The sequence below is a fragment of the Anabrus simplex genome, chromosome 6 (assembly GCF_040414725.1).
Source record: "Anabrus simplex isolate iqAnaSimp1 chromosome 6, ASM4041472v1, whole genome shotgun sequence".
Lineage (NCBI taxonomy): Eukaryota > Metazoa > Arthropoda > Insecta > Orthoptera > Tettigoniidae > Anabrus > Anabrus simplex.
In genome coordinates this window covers 321,752,968-321,771,318 of record NC_090270.1, presented here as the reverse complement: position 1 = coordinate 321,771,318, position 18,351 = coordinate 321,752,968, and the positions used below count along the sequence as shown (strand labels likewise).

General features: G+C 38.8%; 1 protein-coding gene across 1 annotated transcript in view; it reads right to left on the bottom strand.

Annotated features, from left to right (window-relative positions):
* Ca-alpha1T (Ca[2+]-channel protein alpha[[1]] subunit T) overlaps positions 1 to 18,351 on the bottom strand; it is a 614,336-nt gene that overhangs the window by 376,422 nt on the left and 219,563 nt on the right. Inside the window, exon 5 of the mRNA XM_068228299.1 lies at positions 2,298 to 2,580. Within this exon, the coding sequence (XP_068084400.1) occupies positions 2,298 to 2,580 (283 nt within the window). The remainder of the gene's footprint in view (positions 1 to 2,297; positions 2,581 to 18,351) is intronic.

The window sequence follows — 18,351 nt, the reverse complement described above, 5'->3', positions numbered from 1 at the left end:
GGGACTCTCACCAGAATTATTTGAGTCGAGAACTGGAAAATTTCTAAAGAAAAGAAGCTCTATTTGTTCTGGGTGAATTCTGACAAAAGAGTAACGTTACGAAAATGCTGCAAAGTTTAGGCTGGGAAGGCTTGGGAGAAAGTAATAAGTGATACATACAGAGCTTCCAGCAGAGATATCATTAGTAGTCAAGTTTGAGTGGTGTCTTTAAAAGTGGAAACTGACGAGGAAAAACGGGTACAAATATTTGTTTATAGGAACGGGAGTTAGGGTTTGGAATAATTTACCAAGGGAGATGTACGATAAATTTCCAATTTCTTTGCAATTATGAATCTGCCATCTGGGTGGCTGCCCTAAATGTAGATCAGTGGCGATTGATTGATTTATTGATTTATTGATTGATTGATTGATTGATTGATTGATTGAATTGATATAAACAGTGACGTAAAACTACAATATTCCTTCACAGTTTCTATTATGTCTTTCAAGAGCCCAAAGTACGTTCCACTTTAGTAAAACACTGTGCTTCTGGTCATAAGTTTGAATTTATGTTTGGGAAACATTTTTGTTCATTTAATCTTTATGTGTTTACTCGCTAGAATAGCTCTTCATTCTATAGGGGTAGTGCATTGAGCGAAACGCGTTTAATGATAAAAAGCCTCTCGTTTTTCTCATTAAGTCTGGAGGCCTGAGAACAGCGCCATTTGGACTAACCACGGCGACAGAAGAGCGTTTCCATGTCAGCAATATGGAATATAGGTCTTTCAATGGAGCAGGTTCCCTCACAGCTCTATCAAACATTACGTTCTGCTGAATGCACATTCACTAGAGAGGGAAATTTGATATAAAAAAAAAAAAGATATGAATTGTGACAGAAAGGTAGCGGTTACATGTGTACTGGAGAGTGCACTCTGAAGACTAGGTTCAGGGGAGCGTTCTCTTTGGTCAAAACGTCCAATTCAGAAATTTAAATAGCCGTTAAATATCAGAGAGTGACCAAATATCCAACTATACATATCTGTTAAGCCATCAGGCCGAAGGGTGGTTGAATCCTCAATAGGACTACCAAAGATTATGCAGAAGTCGATAACGGTGCTGTTATGAGGCGAACTAGGCAAGATGAGGAAGGGAATATACTGTCATTCCGTCATTAATTCTTAAAAGCTGATTTAACTGTTTCAGGTTGCTGAATGGGAGACTCTCCTTCAATTTCCGGCTACGTCAAAAATTTATTTTGTGGGAGTTGATGGCATGGTTCTGGGCGGATAGCGGTTAGCTTGCGTTCAGGAAATCGTGGTTTCGAATCCCATTGTCAGCAAAGCTGAGGATGGTTTTCCATATTTTCCAATTTTCGTACTTTAATTACCATCAGCATTACTTCCTTCTCAGTCCTATACTGTAGTCACCGTAAAACCTGTTAGGGCCGGAGTGACATAATATATAGAAAAGCTAAAAATACAAAATAGTCATTAAGGCTTGCAGTTTGTCCTGAGTGCCGATATCGTGATAAAGGCCATGGGAACTCTAGTTTTAAGTGAATTCCGAACCTCAGATACATGACTCCCCTTTTCAGAAATCTCACTTACATGGGTCGAGCCGTCTTGATGAGAGGCCACTTACAGGGAAGACTTATGAGTGTGTTTGTGTAGTCTAGTTTGAGTTTTCCGGACTCGTACAGACAAACTACGAACCTGCCTAATGTACCTGGCGGAGAACTTGCAAGCTTTTCTTTTGTTTCCACTACTTGCTTTAAGTCACACCAACACAGATAGGTCTTACAGCGACGATTGAATAGGGAAGGGCTGGCAGTAGGAAGGAAGCGGCCATGGCCTTAATTAAGGTACAGTTCCAGCATTTGCCTGGTGTGAAAATAGGAAACCACGGAAAACCATCTTCAGGCCTACTGACAGTGGGGTTTGAACTCACTCTCTCCCGAATGGAAGCTCAGGGCTGCGCCCTGAGCAGCGCACGGCCAACTCGCTCTGTAAGCTTAACTATTGCTACGGCTGGAGATTTTTAGGTCATTGTATGTCGAAGTCTTGTCCAGTTCCTCTACGGCGTCGCGTATGAAGCAAGATGAATCTTCGAAGCGGTGAGCAAGTATACCAACCCTGAGCGAGCGTATTTGGACACTTCCAGAGAAGCCTTAAAAAGCGTGCTTTGACATTCTCCAAAACCATATATTTAGTACTTAGAGTGTCCTATGTTAAGTCTAAGCCATACATAATATAGGAACAATCTGAAATCATTAATCAAAACAATAACATTTCTCCTTAAGGGAACAGGATAATACTAACCAGGAAAATAGCAACCCAGGCGAGGCCGATGTTATCGAAGGAGATAGTACCCTGGAACGGGTTATTAGGCGTGTGTATGCAGTCGGAGTAGTATTGGTTCCAGTTGACACAAGACGTGTTGGTGGGCAGATTTGAGCTAAATGGCACAGCTGATTCGTTGCACACCATGTCGCCTACTTTGAAAGGCGGCAGATCACTACACGAGTGCATGCCATTGTCCTGTTTGTTGGAACAAATGTAGTCCCTGTCTTGCTCCACATACTGATAGTAGAGGGCGAGAGGCCTGCAGAGAAACAAATAACATAGGTATTAGAACTTTCATTTTCTGGGAAGGAAACAAAACATCTTTAGTTTCATGTCTGAAAAGAGATCAATGCAACAAGTTAAACATGTTTGCCTGATTCACTCACTTATAACATTAGTATTTACAAGAAGTTGGACTGGAATTACTATGGACACGCTCTGATACTTCAGACTTACGTAGTATGTAGACAGTAAGAACAAAAAATGGCACAGTTTCATCTTGATATTGCTTTAAATTTTGATTAACGGCTAAGGTTTTTAAAACTATACCTACTTGTGGTTTTGATAACCGTACCTATTCTGAAAATTTCAGTATATAAATCATTCCTACTTTCCTCTACCGCACCAACCTATTACTAAAATGCATACACGGAATCTGAAAAGCAGTGAGCAAACAAGACGTCCGCGCAGGTGGCGTCATAGATCGCTTGTCTATTGAGTAGTCAGCGCGAAAGAAATTGAGTGAGAGGGAACAAACATTTAGACGTTACACATTCCGCTCAAGAAACATGTCAAAACGGAAAAACAAAACACGTTTCATATTAAAAATTAAAAACCTAATACTAATATCTATATATATATAAAATAGCTTGTCCTGACTGACTGACTGATTCATCATCGCCGAGCCAAAACTACTAGACATAATGAAATGAAATTTTGGGGATACATTCATATTAAGATGTAGGTGCTCGCTAAGAGAGGATTTTTGGATATTCCGTTGCTAAGGGGGTGAAAAGGGGGGGGTGAAGTTTTAAAATGAGTGCACCTATATCTCAAAACTTTAAAAGTTTACAAATGTAAAAATTGGTATTTAGAATCTTCTTTGAAAATAAGGAAACACGTATTTTTTTGTTTTCAGAAAATCCCAATAGGAGGGGTGAAAAAGGGTGAAAATGGGGGAAAATGTGTTGAATGCCTTTAATCAGGATACCGGTACTTATATCTCAGAAACTGAAGATATTACAGACCTGAAAATTGGTACTTTTGATCTCTTTTAAAAATAAAGAAACACGTATTTTTTTGTTTTTGGAAAATCTAATTAATGGGAGGGTGAAAAGGGGGTGAATTTTTAAAATTAGTGAATCTATATCTCCAAACTTTTAAAGTTTGCAGATGTAAAAATTGGTATTTAGAATCTTCATTAAAAATAAAGAAACACGTATTTTTTTGTTTTCGGAAAATCGCAATAGGAGGTGTGAAAAGGGGTGAAAAAGGGGTTGAATGCCTTTAATGAGGCTACTTATATCTCAGAAACTGAAGATATTATAGACCTGAAAATTGGTGTTTGGGATCTCCTTTAAAAATAAAGAAACACGTATTTTTTTGTTTCTGGAAAACCCAATTAAGGGGGGTAAAAAAGGGGTAATATTTGAAAATGAGTGTATCTATATCTCAAAACCTTTAAAGGTTATAGGTGTAAAAATAGGTATTTAGAATCTCCATTAAAGATAAAGAAACACGTATATTTTGTTTTCGGAAAATCCTAATAGGAGGGGTGGAAAAGGTTGAAAAAGGGGTCGAATGCATTTCATGAGTCTACTTATATTTCAGAACCTGAAGATATTACAGACCTGAAAATTGGTGTTTGGGATCTCCTTTAAAAATAAATAAACACGTATTTTTTGTTTGTGGAAAATACAATTAATGGGGGGGTGAAAAGGGGGTGATTTTTTAAAATGAGTGTATCTATATCTCAAAACTTTTTAAGTTTATAGATATAAAAATTGGTATTTAGAATCTCCTTTAAAAATAAAGAAACACGTATTCTTTTGTTTTCGGAAAATCCCAATAGGAAGGGTGTAAAAGGGTGAATAATGGGTTGAATGCCTTTCATGAGGATACTTATATTTCAGAACCTGAAGATATTACAGACCTGAAAATTGGTATTTTGGATCTACTTTAAAAGTAAAGAAACAGGTATTTTTTTCGTTTTTGGAAAATCCAAGTATTGGGGGGTGAAAACGGGGGTGAATGTTTTAAAATGAGTGTGTCTACATCTTAAAACTTTAAAATTTACAGATGTAAAAATTGGTGGTTAGAATCTCCTCTAAAAATAAAGGAACACGTATTTTTTTGTTTCCAGTAAGTCCTAATAGGAGGGGTGTAAAAGGGGGAAAAATGGGTTGAATGCCTTTAATGAGGATACACATATCTCAGAAACGAAAGATATTACAGAACTGATAATTCGCATACGGGATCTCCTTTAAAAATAAAGAAAGACGTATTTTTTAGTTTTTGGAAAAGCCAATTAATGGCGGTTAAACAGGAGTGACAAATTGGGGTGAATTTTTTGAAAGACTATATCTACAGAATATCTTGGAATCGTAAAATGTTACAGACGTAAACAGTGGGTGTAAATCTCCTGTAAATGTAAAGAAATATAGGTTATTTGTTTTTGGAAACTCTACTTAAGGGGAACCCAAAAGGGGTGAAATTTTAAAATGATAATTTTTACGGATATCTAAAAAACTTAACATGTTACAGAAGTGAAAAATAGTATTTTTTTATCTCTATTAAACATAAAGAAAAGTGTATTTTTAGTTTTTGGAAATACCACTTGGGTGAAAGGCGGGGGGGGGGGGGGGGTAAAGTGACTGAAAATGGTGATGACTTCTTTTAATTAGGCTACTGATATCTCAAAAATGAAGATGTTACAGACGTGAAATTTGATATTTGCAATCTGCTTTAAAAGTAAAGAAACACGTATTCTCGGAAAATCCAATGAAGGGGGGGGGGGTGAAAGAATTGAAACATTAGTTGACAATTGTATGAGAATACATACATCTAATACTAAAGTTGTTACAGACGTGAAAATTCGTATTTGGATCTCCTTTAAAAACAAAGAAAAAGGCGTTTTGGTGGGGAAACCATCTTGGAGGGTGGGAGTGTAAAGGAGTTGAATTCCTTTCATGAGGACACATAAATCAAAAACTGAAGAAGTTAGAGTCGTGATAATTGGTATTTAGAAGATCCTTTACTATTAAAGAAACAAGTATTTTTTTGCTGGAAAATTCATTTAGGGGGAGGAGAGATTATTGTGAAATGAAGTGAAAAAAAGTAAATTATTTTTATGTGGATACTTATATCTCAAAACTGAAGGTAATAGACGTGAACATTGGTGTTTAGAATCTCCCTTAAACATAAAGAAACAAGCATCCTTTTAATTCTTTTTCGGGGGGGCGGGCTGTAAATAAACTTAACAGGGGTGGGGTGTAGAAGGAGGTGAGACCAATTGATTTTACTGTTATTAGTGTACTTATAAGGATCCTCCGTTGCTCAGGCGGCAGCGCGCCGGCCTCTCACAGCTGGGTTCCGTGGTTCAAATCCCGGTCACTCCATGTGGCATTCGTGCTGGACAAAACGGAGGCGGGACAGGTTTTTCTCCGGATACTCCGGTTTTCCCTGTCATCAGCCATTCCAGCAACACATAATAGTAATAATAATAATAATAATAATAATATTCCGGACCGTCGTCAAATTGCGGACCGCGATGGAAACGGCTCCTGGACGGGTAATGACTAAGAATGCAGTCCGGTCGCGGGTTCAGTGCCGCCAAGGCACCCAGTATGACAGCACGCCGGATCTCCTGAAGGATTATATCCGTATTAAAAATATTATAGGAAAAGATGGCAAAGATTTACGGACCCAACTGACCTGGAGGAATACCTGAGCCTAACCCGGGAAGTACGAAATCGATTGCTGGAAAGGAAGATTTAAAAATGGGAGGAAACGTGCCGTAAAATAATAGATCAGGAATTTTGGTGGATTCTCGCAGAGAATGAGTCAGATCGCGAATTTCGGCGGATTATATATCTAAAACAATAAGCATTCAATTATAAATTTCAGTATAATACCGTAGCGAAGCACGGGTATCTTGCTAGTCTATCTATATATATATAAAGTAACTTGTCCTGACTGACTGACTGACTGATTCATCATCGCCGAGCCAAAACTACTGGACATAAATGAATAAAATTTTGAGGATATATTCATATTAAGATGTAGGTGCTCGCTAAGAGAGAATTTTTGGATATTCCGTCGCTAAGGGGGTGAAAAGGGGGTGTGAAATTTTAAAATGAGTGTATCTATATCTCAAAACTTTATAAGTTTACACATGTGAAAATTGGTATTTAGAATCTTCTTTAAAAATAAGGAAACCCGTATTTTTTATTTTCAGAAAATCCCAATAGGATGGGTGAAAGAGGGTAAAAAAGGGGTTGAATGCCATTTAATCAGGATACCGGTACTTATATCTCAAAAACCGCAGACATTACAGACCTGAAAATTGGAACTTTTGTTCGCTTTTAAAAATTAAGAAACACGTATTTTTTTGTTTTTGGAAAATCCAATTAATAGGAGGGTGAAAAGGGGGGGTTAATTTTTTAAATGAGTGCATCTATATCTCAAAACTTTTAAAGTTTACAGATGTAAAAATTGGTATTTAGAATGTTCATTAAAAATAAAGAAACACGTATTTCTTTGTTTTCGGAAAATCCCAATAGGAGGGGTAAAAAGAGGTGAAAAAAGGGTTGAATGCCTTTAAAGAGAATGCTTATATCTCAGAAACTGAAGATATTACAGACTTGAAATTTGTTGTTTGGGATCTCCTTTAAAAATAAAGAAACACGTATTTTTTGTTTTTGGAAAATACAATTCATGGTGGGGCTGAAAAGGGGGTGAAATTTTAAAATGAGTGTATCTATATCTCAAAACTTTTAAAGCTTATAGATGTAAAATTTGGTATTTAGAATCTCCTTTAAAAATAAGGAAACACATATTTTTTTGTTTTCGGAAAATCCCAATAGGAAGGGTGGAAAAGGGTGAAAAACGGGTTGAATGCCTTTAATGTAGCTACTTATATTTCAGAACTTGAAGATATTACAGACCTGAAAACTGGTGTTTGGAATCTCCTTTAAAAATAAAGAAACACGTATTTTTTAGTTTCGGAAAATCCAATTAATGGGGGGGGGGGTTGAAAAGAGGGCTTATTTTTAAAATGGGTGTATCTATATCTCAAAACTTTTAAAGTTTATAGATTAAAAATTGGTATTTAGAATCTCCTTTAAAAATAAAGAAACATGTATTTTTTGTTTTCGGAAAATCCCAATAGGAAGGGTGGAAAAGGGTGAAAAAAAAGATTGAATGCCTTTAATGAGGCTAACTATATTTCAGAACCTGGAGATATTACAGACCTTAAAAATTGGTATTTGGGATCTACTTTAAAACTAAAGAAGCAGGTATTTTTTCGTTTTTGGAAAATCCAAATATGGGGGGTGAAAAGGGGGGGTGAATTTTTAAAATAAGTGTGTCTACATATTAAAACTTTAAAAGTTTACAGATGTAAAAAATTGGTATTTAGAATCTCCCTTAAAAATGAAGGAAAACGTATTTTTTTCTTTTCTGTAAATCCCAATAGGATGGGTTTAAAAGGGTGAATAATAGGTTGAATGCATTTAATGAGGATACATATATCTCAGAAACTGAAGATATTACAGAACTGAAAATTTGTATATGGGATCTCCTTTAAAAACAAAGAAACACGTATTTTTTTGCTTTTGGTAAATCCAATTAATGGCGGTTGAACAGGAGTGACAAATTGGGGTGAATTTTTTGAAAGACTATATCTACAGAATATCTGAGAAACGTAAATTGTTGCAGACGTAAAAAGTGTGTATTTAGAATCTCCTGTAAATGTAAAGAAACATAGGTGATTTGTATTTGGAAACTCCACTTAAGGGGAACTAAAAGTGGTGAAATTTTAAAATGAGAATTTCTACAGTATATCTCAAAAAAGTTAACATGTTACAGAATTGAAAAATTGTATTCTTTATGTTATTAAAAATAAAGAAACATGTATTTTTAGTTTTCGGAAATACCACTTGGGTGGAAGGGGGGGGGGTAAAATTGACTGAAGATAGTGTTGATTTATTTTAATTAGGCTACTGATATCTCAAAAATGAAGATGTTACAGACGTGAAATTTGATGTTTTGAATCTGCTTTAAAAAGTAAAGAAACACGTAATTTCTGAAAATCCAATGAGGGGGTGGGGTGAAATTATTGAAAAATTAATAGACTTAATTGTATGAGAATACTTACATCTAATAAAAACTATATTTGTTACAGGCGTGAAAATTTGTATTTGGATCTCCTTTAAAATCAAAGAAAAACGCGTTTTGGGGGGGAATAATCTTGGAGGGGGCGGGAGTGAAAAGGAGTTGAGTTCCTTTCATGAGGACACATAAATCAAAAACTGAAGAAGTTAGAGTCGTGATAATTGGTATTTAGAAGATACTTTACAATTAAAGAAACGAGTTTGTTGCAGGAAAATTCACTTAGGGGGGGGGGGGGGGTGGAGTGTGAAAGATGTGAAAATATTGAATTATTTTTATGGGGATACTTATATCTCAAAACTGAAGGTTATAGACGTGAACAATGGAGTTTGGAATCTCTTTTAAACATAAAGAAACACGCCTTCTTTTCTTTTTTGCGTGGGGGGGGGGGGGGGATGAAACTAACGACGGTGGGGTGTAAAAGGAGGTTAGACCAATTGATTTTACTGTATATTCATTCCATTCCTGACCCTGTCGAATGACTGGAAACAGGCTGTGGATTTTCGGTGTACTTATTCTGAGCATAAACCGATCATTTTTAATCTTTCCTGGGTTCGTTTTCAAGAGCCATCTTTTCCTTCGGAGAACGTTCTTTGATTACAGTAGATTCTCCTGGCATATAAATAAAAATTAAAAACATTTGAAATAAACGATAGGAATGAGATTGACTGTCCAATTCTTCACCTCTATAATAAGGTCAATAATGCACGGAAGTATGTCATTCGTATCGCCAGAATTTCCGCGTACTTGCCTACGCGCTACATAGGTGCTGGTCACAATGTCAAAAATGACAATGGCAGCAGATGGAATTTACCGCCAATTAGCGGTCTAGCATCTTGCTGTGGGGTCCAGAACATCTATAATAATAATAATAATAATAATAATAATAATAATAATAATAATAATAATAATAATAATAATAATAATAATAATAATAATAATAATAATATTCTGGACCGTCGTCAAATGTGCGGACCGCGCTGGAAACGGTTCTGGACGGGTAATGACTACAAATGCAGTCCGGCCGCGGGTTCAGTACTGCCAAGGCACCCAAGAAGACACCACGCCGAATCTCCTCAAGAATTTGATCCATATTAAAAATGCTTATAGGAAAAGATTGCAAACTTGTAGGGACCGAACTGACCGGGTGGAATACATGGTCCTAGCCCGGGAAGTACGAAATCGATTGCTGGAAAGGAAGATTGAAAAATGGGAGGGAACTTGCCGTAATCTCTCAGAAAACGAGTCAGATCTCGAATTTTGACGGATTATATATAAATCGATATCCATTCAATTATAAATTTCCGTATAATACCGTAGCGAAGCACGGGTATCTTGCTAGTGTTTTAATATAAAGGTAGGCCAAGGAAAGTCAGCTGTATCACACAAGGGTTCTGGGTGCGCTCTGCAGACCTGTGGTACGTGGGACCCTCAGCGCGATCTTAACACGCCACCTTTCTCCTTGACACTGACTTGGGTGGAAAGTAAAGGAAACACGTGCTGCCAGGCTCCGCCCACTCTTGAGCGTTGTCATGCGCGACCGGACTTCACAGATTCCGTGTACGGACTTCTAGAACTTGTCGGTTTTCTGCAAGACGCTAGAGATGTCCAATAGCTCTTATTCTAATCCAGCCTTTGATGCTCCTAAGAAAAAATATCCGCCTTTATGAACATACATATATATACACAGTCAATTCAATTATTAAATATACAGCAAATTTTTTTGTATCTAGCTCCTACGAATGTCAAAATTTTATTAATGTATGTTTGATTAAATATCCATGCAGTTTCATCTTATCTTTTACTGGTGTACATGTAAGCAATATACATTTTGCATTAGTTTAAAAAAATGTAAATTTATACATATTCACATACATACAGACAGACAGAAGTAAAAGAGGAGATAATAGTAAATAATATACCCTCAGAAAAGTTCTTTAACTATATTAAATCTAAAGTTTAAAAAAATTATTCGTTGTTTCGCCGTATACTCTATTACCTAATCGTTGAGGCCGAATACATCGCTGCCTCACCCCGTAATACAACGATCACAACCAGTATTTACATATCGTGGGTGTTTCACGACGTTCATCTATATCTGTTGCATGTGTCTGAATTATAACCGAGCATAAATTTGTGTTCAAATTCGTGAAGCCTTCTTAAAGAGAAAATAAACCACTTTTCCCTTTGCGAAAAACAAATGATCATAAATATGTCTCCCGGTCATGGCCGTCCATCAATGACTACTAATTTCAGATGGCAACCAGCCATAACACATAGCCTGCACGGTTGCTAGGTAAAATTACCTTATATCACTACCTGCACGGTTGCTAGGTAAAGTGACCTTATATCACTACCTGCACGGTTGCTAGGTAAAATTACCTTATATCACTACCTGTACGGTTGCTAGGTAAAATTACCTTATATCACTACCTGCACGGTTGCTAGGTAAAATGACCTTATATCACTACCTGCACGGTTGCTAGGTAAAATTACCTTATATCACTACCTGCACGGTTGCTAGGTAAAATTACCTTATATCACTACCTGCACGGTTGCTAGGTAACATTACCATATATCACTACCTGCACGGTTGCTATGGTTACACATTTTGTCGCGTCACGTTACACAAATTTTCGAATGACCCCCAGTCGCAAGACATATGTCAAAATAAATGTTATGTTTAACACCAGAAACTGCTTGTTACTCAATAAATTAACTTAAAAACCTCGAATGCAACAAATCTGACCACAAATTAATATTCTGAATTTCTTCCGGAATTTTACAAGTATGTTTTGAGATTCTCCCAGTATTTGTCCATAGTGAACTTATCAACTTATAGTGAACTTATCACGTGATTAGTACATCAGTACAAAGATATGCAACTTTTACATGGAGTTATTAATTAAGTTCAAAAATATACTTAAGTGTTCAATAGAAATATATTCTTAGACAGCCGAATTATAATTCTGATATTGTAATCTTCGCGCTAGTAAAAGTGATGTTTTTAAGCACCCTTGCTTAAAATTGAAAATTGAAAAAACAAAGAATTTTAATCTCCTGATTTATTTTAAATATTCACTATACAATTTAAGGTTACAGTGATGAACATTTGGAGCCGGGCTGAGTAGCTCAGACGGTAGAGCTCTGGCCTTCTGAGCCTACTTGACTGGTTTAATTCTGACTCAGCCCGATGGTATTTGAAATTTCTCAAATACACTGACTGACAGAGCAAATGCAACACCAAGAAGGAGTGGTCAGAACTTTATGCCAATTGCAGGGTAGACTGACGTCACTGAGGTATGCTCATGATGTGAAATGCGCCGCTGTGCTGCGCACGTAGCGAACGATAAATGGGACACGGCGTTGGCGAATGGCCCACTTCGTACCGTGATTTCTCAGCCGACAGTCATTGTAGAACGTGTTGTCGTGTGCCACAGGACACGTGTATAGCTAAGAATGCCAGGCCGTCGTCAACGGAGGCATTTCCAGCAGACAGACGACTTTACAAGGGGTATGGTGATCGGGCTGAGAAGGGCAGGTTGGTCGCTTCGTCAAATCGCAACCGATACCCATAGGGATTTGTCCACGGTGCAGCGCCTGTGGCGAAGATGGTTGGCGCAGGGACATGTGGCACGTGCGAGGGGTCCAGGCGCAGCCCCAGTGACGTCAGCACGCGAGGATCGGCGCATCCACCGCCAAGCGGTGGCAGCCCCGCACGCCACGTCAACCGCCATTCTTCAGTATGTGCAAGACACCCTGGCTGTTCCAATATCGACCAGAACAATTTCCCGTCGATTGGTTGAAGGAGGCCTGCACTCCCGGCGTCCGCTCAGAAGACTACCATTGACTCCACAGCATAGACGTGCACGCCTGGCATGGTGCCGGGCTAGAGCGACTTGGATGAGGGAATGGCGGAACGTCGTGTTCTCCGATGAGTCACGCTTCTGTTCTGTCAGTGATAGTCACCGCAGACGAGTGTGGCGTCGGCGTGGAGAAAGGTCAAATCCGGCAGTAATTGTGGAGCGCCCTACCGCTAGACAACGCGGCATCATGGTTTGGGGCGCTATTGCGTATGATTCCACGTCACCTCTAGTGCGTATTCAAGGCACGTTAAATGCCCACCGCTACGTGCAGCATGTGCTGCGGCCGGTGGCACTCCCGTACCTTCAGGGGCTGCCCAATGCTCTGTTTCAGCAGGATAATGCCCGCCCACACACTGCTCGCATCTCCCAACAGGCTCTACGTGGTGTACAGATGCTTCCGTGGCCAGCGTACTCTCCGGATCTCTCACCAATCGAACACGTGTGGGATCTCATTGGACGCCGTTTGCAAACTCTGCCCCAGCCTCGTACGGACGACCAACTGTGGCAAATGGTTGACAGAGAATGGAGAACCATCCCTCAGGACACATCCGCACTCTTATTGACTCTGTACCTCGACGTGTTTCTGCGTGCATCGCCGCTCGCGGTGGTCCTACATCCTACTGAGTCGATGCCGTGCGCATTGTGTAACCTGCATATCGGTTTGAAATAAACATCAATTATTCGTCCGTGGCGTCTCTGTTTTTTCCTCAACTTTCATCCCTTTCGAACCACTCCTCCTTGATGTTGCATTGTCACTGTCAGTCAATGTATGTATGTATGTTTGTTGGGTATTCAGCCCGAAGGCTGGTTTGATCCTCCACAGCTATGCCAACAGCTGTCATAGATGGCCTAGGCATCACTGAAGATGTACACTAGGGAAATGGGGAGTGAGGTAGTTTCCCGTTGCATTCCTCACTGAGCCAGAAGTTGCTCACATATCAGTCTGCCAAACCCACTGAAATGCATGCACCAACATACCCTATGAGTGATATTTTCATGCCATTCATAGCAGGGACTGGCTGCATAAGGAATGGTATTACTAGCATTTTTCATACCCCAGTCACTTTCATATTGTCAAAGCCAAGGATGATACTGAGACAGGTCAATGAAAGTAACACATTTATTCTAGCCCATACCAGAAGACATAGTGCACTGTAAACACTGCATCTCGCCAGCAAAGGCATACCGAGCTCGATAGCTGCAGTCGCTTAATTGCGGCCAGTATCCAGTATTAGGGAGATAGTGGGTTCGAACCCCACTGTCGGCAGCCCTGAAGATGGTTTTCCGTGGTTTCCCATTTTCGCACCAGGCAAATGCTGGGGCTGTACCTTAATTAAGGCCACGGCCGCTTCCTTCCCACTCCTAGCCCTTCCCAGTCCCATCGTCGCCATAAGACCTATCTGTGTCGGTGCGACGTAAAGCAGGTAGCAAAGGCATACAGTCGACCATAGGGATCCAAAATATTGATATTGCAGCTTGTTTATTAATGGACTTTCAGCGGTTATAAATGAAGATGAAATATAAATATCGAGGAGAATGATTTCTGACTTGCAGCACGATGAGCGCGTTAATATGAGTACGCATATACTGTAGATGTAGATTATGTCTCAGAATCCTAATAGATGCCTTTGGAATATGAAGGCGATGGTACGGACGACATCTTTATTGAATTTGAGCCTGTTGCAGAAGTCGAGGAAGAAAGACGTAATTACTTTCCTGGCTCCGACCGAAAGACACACATCTTCAAAGATACACAGACTGTACGTATTATTTTCCTCTGTATCGACTTCTACTGCCTGTGTCACATCTGTCTCGAATCTAACGGTTGAGTCAGATTTACTTCTTCGTCAAATGCGATGATGTCTATTGAACATTTTTTGTCCGTAGTGGAGAAACCGCGAACTTCTTCTTGGACGACAATGCCAAAATCTTTCTAGCTCTTGGCTATGATATAATTAATGCTGTGTTGTCTGCCCTTTAGCGTTTGATTGTGCGTGCAGTGTCCGAATACGCGAGGGAGGATTTCGATCTCGTGCCGTTTTTCATTAGAAACTTCATTATTGTAGTAGTGTCTAAAAAAGTGACATTCAGTTTTCTTTGTTGAAGTAACCATTATAATTCGGCAGTCTAAAATATGTTTGTATACAACGCGTCCAAAATATGTGCGTACAATATTCATATTTTGACACCTGTTCAGTGAATAGCTATTACTTATTTATTCAACATCCGACTCGTTGGCTGAATGGTCAGCGTACTGGCCTTCGGTTCAGAGGGTTCTGGGTTCGATTTCCGGCCGGGTCGGGGATTTTAATCGTCATTGGTTAATTCCAAAGGCCCGGGGGCTGGGTGTTTGTGCTGTCCCCAACATCCCTGCAACTCACACACCACACCTCACACTATCCTCCACCACAATAAGACGCAGTTACCTACGCATGGCACATGCCGCCCACCCTCGTCGGAGGGTCTGCCTTACAAGGGCTGCACTCGGCTAGAAATAGCCACACGATATTATTATTTATTCAACGAGCGGCAGTATCTTGGACCGGAGAAAGTAGTAATTTCATTCAGGCGAGAATCATAATGAACACTGCAAAATGTTTGAACCTTTCAACCGAACCCTTCAAGTGATAAAGTAAATAGTTTCTAAGATACATATTTATAAGTCTGAGGAAGACGCATATTTAAATAATAAAGAGAACTGTGTTTTATGAGTGGGATTTTTCCGTTGAGACTTACCATGTAATGATATTATATTTTCACTAAAGAAAGAAAGACATTGAAAAGATCAACCTTTAGAAACACGAAATACATATTTTAAATCAAAGCGTATTATCTTCTATCTTAAGCTGCTGACACTAATGCTTTTAACGACGAATGCTGCGTCCACGAACAATTATCGAACACATTCAGTAGCATACGACATATACAACATATTGGACAAACAATCATAATTCTGTTAGCGAGATTTGACATTTATTGACAGCAGAATTATTTCAGGCAATATTTTAATGCTATCCATTTAAGTGCACAATCATCAGCTTTACAGGCTCCAAGTTTGAGATCTGTAAAAACACAAATATTTCATTAAAACATGAAAGAAGAATTCATTCACATATCAAGACAGAAGAGTGTTGAGAGTGAAGACTTGCGGAGGAAAGTGACGATTTCCTAGTTAGTGAAAGACTTACATTGACAAGACACATTGAACATAGCACAGACATGACAGACACACACATGAACATAACAATATTCCTATAATTTGTTGAACATTCAGGAACATCAAAGAGATTGTATGAGCTACACCAGGCACAATGCATAGGGAGTTGAGGAATCACGGCAAGGTTCATGCAGAGGAAGGGATAACAAATTATGCTTCCAGCTAGGAATGTGTTCGGCGTCCCTATAATTTACGGTTTGCGTTACTCTTATTTCTGATGATATGGGCCGTTATTGTAGAACCTGTATATCAGTACATCAGCATGAAAATGAAACAAGAGCGCATTTTTGAAAGAGTTTCTTCAGCTGTCTAAATTACAATACTTTTTGTTTTTCGTACGAAGAAACGCATTAATATGAATAAGGTTGCTCTTCGTGGGAATATGCATTCTTCAAAAGCGAATCGGTAGCTCTACAATTGCTGTAACGGATAGTAACACATAAATTGAACTGAATATAAAAATAGCTTTTCTTTCGTAAATCATCCTCACGTTTTAAATCTTTCGATGCCATTCAAATTAACTGAAAGAGATTTTTTTAGCTTCAGGTAGTTTCATGTTAAAAGGATACGATATAAATGTTGATATAACTGAAACAGTTCTGCCAAAAATTCAAAGCCATATGTGCAATGAAATAGAAAATTGTTTCAGACAAAAAAAATTCTGTTGAAGTACTTTTTATCATTACTTCATAAGTAAAAGTAAATGAAGTTCAACACATACAGTGTGGTGAACCGGGTTTATGAGCGTTAGAGAGCTGGTCATACTGATGATTAATTTAAAAAAATAATAGATATCTCGCGCGGTTGTCATTTTATCAGCCGCTGAAGTCAGCCAATCAGATCGCTTCGCGCATGAATTCAGGTGGGCTTTGCGAGGCAGTGTTGCTAAATTTACACTTGACTTATGGCCGGATTAAGAGTGCCAATAGAAGTAATAAACTTCTCCAGGGGAGGGACTTGAACAAGGACATCCCTGATGATAGGCTCGGCCCATAGCAAGCACGCCACGGTGGCACTGGTTGAAATCAGCGGATTGTAAGAGTTTGATGATCATTTCTAGGCATGACTCTCAAGCCCGACCAAGCCACGTACGGATTTAGAAACACCGCCTTGTAAAGCCCATTTGAATTCGCCTGCGAAGCGATCTGATTGGCTGACTTCAACAGCTGATAAAATGGCAATGGCGCGCGAGATATCGACGTATTTTTTTCAAATTACGTATCAGTATCATGTACTTGGTTCCCGTTGTTTCCGACTACCCTGAATATTTGCATTCAAATGTTTGAGAATTGTATAAACAGATTTGTTAAAGTGGTTACTAATTTACATGCAATTGATAATATTAATGTTAGTTAAGACAATTTAAATAATTGCGGTATGTTTGTTCTCTGCGTTAAAAAATGCCAAATCTCTTGAGTTTCTTAACTGGAAGCATGAAGATGAATGATAGGAAACGTTTATAAGGAAAGTAACGAGTTGGTATGATGAGCATGACAATGGGCCCTTTTAGTCTGAAGAAAGGGTGTCGTTCTATGGCAGGGTACAGAAATATCTTTTATGAGTACAGGAACAAGCAGGAGTGCAACTTCTAACCTTTGAATCGAGGTGTATCACAGTTCCAATATGCTCTCAGATTTTGCTTAGTTTTGAGTTGTGGGGATATTCGATTCACAAAAACTACTAATAAGTCAAACAAGTGATCTTGCTCACATGTGATACACTAGTTGTCACAAAACATGTATTAAACGTTCAACACGAGGAAAACATATGTCAAAATGTTGATAAAATTTCTTCAGCCATATAAAAAAAAATCTCAACGCTCTTTGCAAATAATCTCCTCCGCCATTAAGAAAGCTTGTTAAAACCTGAACAAAGTTATTTATCGTAGCAAGAAGAGCCATGAAGACAGATGTGAGATGTATTTGATTATGGATGGAGCGGAGGATAAACCCGAGGTACAACTGAAAGAACCCCCCAAAACTCTTCACTAAGCTCACTGCTATCACATCCACACGTTAAATGTCAGCCCTATAGGCAAAGACCATTCACGAAACACGATCATTTTCATGGCATTGTCTGTGACATGAGCGAGCAACACTTGACACTGGAACTAGGTTCTGCTTACAGAGTGACTCTCGCGTGAATCGTGTACTCTTCGTCAAGGTTCCTGCAACAAACGAAACCAGCGTGAAGGGGAACCGTGGGTCAGCGCACCTGAACCCCAGGCAAGACAGAAGGGCGAGGAACTACAGACTACAGTAGGGGCCGCCTGTGAGAACAAGTGAGGGAAGATAAAGGGAGGGTGGCATTTACATGATCTAAGACATTATAAATCAATGTGAATCCAACTGGAGAACAATTAAATTTTTGAAAGATAAACATTTTAATTTTGAACGTAGCATGCAGCCTATAAATATCTTATCAAATCATTTGAAACAGCTGGGTATTATTGAATATTATACTAATTATTTATGACTTTCCCAGTAAAAACTAATTTCCCGATGAGGGACTTAGAATTTTTCCATCAATAGAGCATTTCAAAAATTAGATGTAAGGC